Source organism: Mustela lutreola, chromosome 6, assembly GCF_030435805.1.
Source record: "Mustela lutreola isolate mMusLut2 chromosome 6, mMusLut2.pri, whole genome shotgun sequence".
Lineage (NCBI taxonomy): Eukaryota > Metazoa > Chordata > Mammalia > Carnivora > Mustelidae > Mustela > Mustela lutreola.
In genome coordinates, this window is record NC_081295.1 from 157,000,022 (window position 1) to 157,005,491 (window position 5,470).

Genomic DNA, 5,470 nt, shown 5'->3' on the forward strand with positions numbered 1-5,470 from the left:
CAATAAAGTTGAAATACTTTGTCTTATGAATGAGGAAGAAAATTCCTACTTAGCAAAAGGATGAGGATTGTCAATTGGAATTTTCCAACACTGAAGTAGTTTGTGTTACATGTTTGAACAAAGGATGAAGAACTTAAACGGCTAGGCAGACGCTCGCCTCATGTAGGATGGGTTGCCAGACTTGATGGCTTATCCGTTCCTTAAACTTCCCGGCATTCATTGGTTCTCAGAAAATACAGATCAAGTATTCATTATATTCTTACCAGGCACACAGACGATGTGAAAGGAAGACCATGGAAAAATCCAACGACAGCTCAGAGTACGGTTTTATCTTGGTGGGCTTCTCAGACCGCCCCAAGCTGGAGCTGGTGCTCTTCATAGTGAATTTCATCCTCTACTCAGTGGCCGTGCTGGGAAATTCATCCATCATCCTCGTGTGCATCCTGGACACTCGACTCCACACCCCAATGTACTTCTTTCTGGCCAACCTCTCTTTTCTAGATCTGTGCTTCAGTACAAGCTGCATCCCACAGATGCTGGTGAACCTCTGGGGCCCTGACAAGACCATCAGCTATGCCGGCTGTGTGGTCCAGCTTTTCTCCTTCCTTTCTGTGGGGAGCGTTGAGTGCATTCTCCTGGCCGTGATGGCCTACGATCGCTACGCGGCCGTCTGCAGGCCCCTGCACTATCTGGTCATCATGCACCCCCAGCTGTGCTTACGACTGGTGGCTGTGGCCTGGGGGAGCGGACTGGTCAATGCCATCGTCATGTCCCCGCTCACAATGACTCTTTCCAGATGTGGCCGGCGCCGGATCAACCACTTCCTCTGCGAAATGCCAGCGCTGATCAAGATGGCTTGTGTGGACGCCCGCGCAGTGGAGATGCTGGCCTTCACCTTCGCCATTCTCATCGTCCTCCTGCCCCTCACTCTTATTCTCGTCTCCTACGGCTACATCGCCGCCGCGGTGCTGAAGATCAAGTCCGCGGCCGGGCGCCGCAAGGCATTCAACACCTGCAGCTCGCACCTCACCGTGGTCTCCTTGTTCTACGGGAGCATCATCTACATGTACATGCAGCCCGGAAACAGCTCTTCCCAGGACCAAGGCAAGTTCCTCACCCTCTTCTACAACCTGGTAACGCCCATGCTCAACCCACTCATATACACCTTAAGGAATAAAGAGGTAAAAGGGGCGCTGAGGAAAGTTTTGGGGAGGCAGCAATGACCTGAGCAACAAAGGCAGTCCTAGGTGAATTTTTTTTTTTAAAATACCTCCATTTACTTTGTGTTTATAATAAAGTTAGCCCATGTGTCAAACCCTTGGGTCTTTAAAAATAGGGATAAATACTCTGAAGTGTATCCAGAGTCAACAGGAACCAACCATAGCCATACGTAATATAGATCTATCTCAGCAAAATAATATTTAATAAAAAGAATTAAGTCTTAGAAGAAGAGTAAGGTGATTTTCACAGAGATATCAAATAAACGTGTTAGAGATTTTATTCAACTCAATTAAAGAAGGAATCAGGCACACTTACTTAATAACCAGTTTAAAAAAAAAAAAAAAAAAGTCAAGGGACTCCTGCCTGGCTCAGTGGGTAGAGACTGAAATTCTTGATCTCAGAGTTGTGAGTTTGAGTCCCACACCAAGTGTGGAGATTACTTAAAAAAATAATAGAATCTTGGGGCTCCTGGGTGGCTCAGTCATTAAGCCTCTGCCTTCTGCTCAGGTCCTGATCCCAGAGTCCTGGGATTGAGTCCTGCATCGGGCTCCCTGCTCAGCAGGAAGCCTGCTTTGCTCTCTCTCACACCCCCTGCTTGTGTTCCCTCTCTCACTGTCTCTCTCTCTGTCAAATAAATGAATAAAATCTTTGAAAAAAAGATTAAAAAAATAAATAAAATATTACAAAAATGAAAAAATAAAAAGAAGTCAAATATCACAAATTCATAACACATGAAGGAGTGTTGAAATGAAATGTGCAAAAGGAGACAAGAAATTGCATCTTCTGCTGTGGGGAGAGAAGCCAATCCCTTTTCTACCTGACAGAACTGAATTCACATGTCACTGACAAGAGTTATTTTGCATTGCTCTCAGTTTATCTATAGTTTACAATTAACAATAATATATAATATATAATTTACACAATCAGAATCCGGTAATGTGTAATTTTCTACTGAAAGATAGATTTTCCTGTACAAAGTTAAGTATATTTTATTTACGTTATAAAAGTAAGTATACAGTCTTAAGTCTCTCAAAGAATGGATGTAGGTATTTTCATCCAATTTTGTAAAATAACAAAACTATGGTTTATAGATTCTATGTAAATAAGCACAGGTCACACAGAAGATAAGTAGGGTTCAGACGTGGCATGTACAAGTCTGAACCTTTGCTATTGTCCACTGAGTAACACTGCTTTTGCTGCCAAGTATATAATGCATGTACAGGTCACCTAATCATCAGCCCCAGCCCTGTTTTATCACTTGTACAGTCATCCTAGTATGCTGGATAGGTGGTAATCCCTATAGAAGAATTCTACCTCTCAGAAATTCACTCATTTTTCTTTAACTGTTAATACCATGACATTACCTGTTCCCCCAGTGCCCATGCAAATCCCCAGTCCAAATCTTTCCTATACTCTAGTGGTTAGCTTAAAATCACATAATATTTGTAAAATTATCTGAGTCTCTTTGATTTAAAAATGTTCTCTACTAAACAGAGGAAACACCTCAAACAGGTTGCATTTTATACACTGAAATGACAGTTTTTCTAGTTAATATTATTATATTTATATGTCTCCTATTAGTCTATAAATTCCTTGATCATAAAGCTGTTATTTATTTAATCCTTTTAGCACCATTTTGGGTATTACGTTGTTATTAAAATGCCTTGCAGATAGTATGCAATCAGTAATAACTTGGGATATTATTAATTTTAACTGATTAATTACATCCAGCAATCAGTCCTTCACTTTAATTGATGCATTAATTCTGTCTGTTCTTCAAGATTACAAGTGGATCTATCACAGCACAGTCCGAGTTTACATATACTGTTAAATGTTTTATAATTTTTTTCTTAATTCAATGTAAACCCTATAAGAGAGGGAAAAAAGCCACTGAGGAATTTCTGTGTGTATCATAACTCATCCCCAAATTTTAGGAGATGAAGACTTTTCCTTTCCTACATATGAATCATACACTCAAGGGGAATTACTATGAATTCTGTCATGGTCTAGAGGCTGTTTGTACAGTAGCAACAGTTCAGAATTTTAAACCTCTTCAGATTGACCTAAGAAAGGTATTTCTCTCCTCATCAAATTGATTTTCTTCCATATAATCCCTTCAAAGTCCCCATTTCATTATTCCTTGTTTAGAAAATTATTCAAACATGTTATGATTAAACTGTCTAGTCCTTAAACACCTCAGTTTATTTATTTTTTTTTAACTTTTTATTTTACTTCCAGTTAGTTAATATAGAATAAACACCTCAATGGGATTCCTCACTTGTATACAGTAATAACCTTCTCAGAGGCTAGATACAGTTTCCATGAAGACGCCCCAGAAATGAAGAAAACGTTCCTCCTTCTGAATTGACACTTGTCATTAATTTCTCATGGTGTATATAGTAATTGTTAGCATCCAGATTTAGCCCTGGATCTCAGAAAATACCCCTTTTCTTTCCTTTCTAGTCTTTAACTTTTATTTCCCTTCACTAAAGAGCAGTGGGAAAAGCAGAGACTATTTAGTTACTGGAAGAATTGAATCCTAGCTCCGTCGTATTTTAAATGTGTATCCTTGCTTCAAAGAGTTGAAACCTAGGTTATTTTGTTGTAAAATATGAATTACTCCACAAATCTAATGGGGTTGTTTAAAGTTATTAATACTGTGTTTGCATTAATGCAAGTGTTTGCTGTAACTATAAAAAGCAAGATGATTATACGGACGTTTGAAAGCATATGTGGTTGAGAAGAGCAGCCAGGGAGGGAAGCTCTTATGTGGTGGGCAGGGACAGTGGGCCAGCCTAGGGCAAAAGGCTGACTGTGGGCCCACCACCCCCAGAGTGCGCAGCTGTTTGGCCTCAGGGTCAGAACGCATCCTTAGATGGAGGAAATATACAGTGTGTGTTTCCACTGAAGGGGGTAACTCCCAGATTTTGACTCTTCCTCCATTAAGTCATCAAAACTCTGAAAATTTGGTTAAATTGCCCTAAAATGGTTTTGGAAAGATTCAACAGCATTGCTAAATTATTTTTGCTTTGAGTCTATACTTAAGTCTATAAATGCTGCTAATATTATTTAAGAATAAGGACGGTGATAGTTTAACTTTCCTATTTTTTTTAAGATCTTATTTATTTGAGAGAGAGATTGAGAGAATGAGTGGGAGGAGGGCAGAGAGAGAGGGAGAAGCAGACTTCCCACAGAGTAGGGAGCCCAATGCTGGACTCGTGACCTGAGCTGACGGCAGATGCTTAACCAACTGAGCCATCCAGGTGCCCTAATTGTCTTGTTTTAATTCTCAGTGTAAAAATTCTGTAAGCTGAACTATGATAAATGCCTCTCATAATATTGACTGGTAGTAAACATTCCAACATGATCATATCATAATAGTAGTTTCAGGGAAAGAATACAGTCTAAATTAATCATTAGAAATATTTGAGCCCTAAAAACTTCCTGAATTATTTGAGGAATAATAAATATTACCTTTGTTTGAGGAACTGCACATTTTTTTAAAGATTTATTTATTTATTTTAGAGAGACAGCACAGCAGGGGGAGGGGCAAGAGAGTGAGGAGGAGAGCAGCAGACTCCCCGCTGAGCAGGGAGCCTGAGGTGGGGCTCCATCTCACAACCCTGAGATCACGAGCTGAGCAGAAATCAAGAGCTGGATGCTTAACCAACTGAACAACCCAGGGACCCTGAGGAACTATATATTTTTGAAGAAAGTCTCCTTTTCTGAAAGCTCATACTACATTATTTTTATTAGTGTAATATCACTTCTGTGAAAAAGGATAGAAATACCAGACTTTATAAATCTGGTGGGAGAGACACAACAGGCCGTGCCTTAATTTTCCTTCAGATTCAATGAGAATACAGTAGCAAATAAGGGGCGATACCACTAATAACCCAGTAATACCCAATAAGGGGCGATACCACTAATAACCCACCCTAAATACACCACCACTCTAGAGTAGCTCTAGGACACAGCCACTTGTCAGTTTCAGTTCAGAGAGATGACTTCCAGGAACACTCATTTCTGCTCTGTGATATCTGGGTCCTCAGCAAGAATGGCTTAAAAGGTGGAAAATGGCCGTCACAGCTCAGATGGGGCCATATGTCTGGGGCCTCATTTCTTATTCATATAGCATCTTTTGGGTATAAATTATCAATATGCTCTTTCACTTACATGCCTAGTGTTTTATCTGTGATGGTTGAAATACCTGGGTGCTTATGGGGAGCCCTACTTCTCCACCAAGTGC

General features: G+C 40.2%; 1 protein-coding gene across 1 annotated transcript; it reads left to right on the plus strand.

The window, feature by feature from the left end:
• Nucleotides 1–293: 293 nt before the first annotated feature.
• LOC131832987 (putative olfactory receptor 2W6) lies at nt 294–1,223 on the plus strand. The gene has a single exon (XM_059176231.1). It carries the CDS (start codon nt 294–296, stop codon nt 1,221–1,223), a length of 930 nt encoding a protein of 309 aa, XP_059032214.1.
• Nucleotides 1,224–5,470: the final 4,247 nt, after the last annotated feature.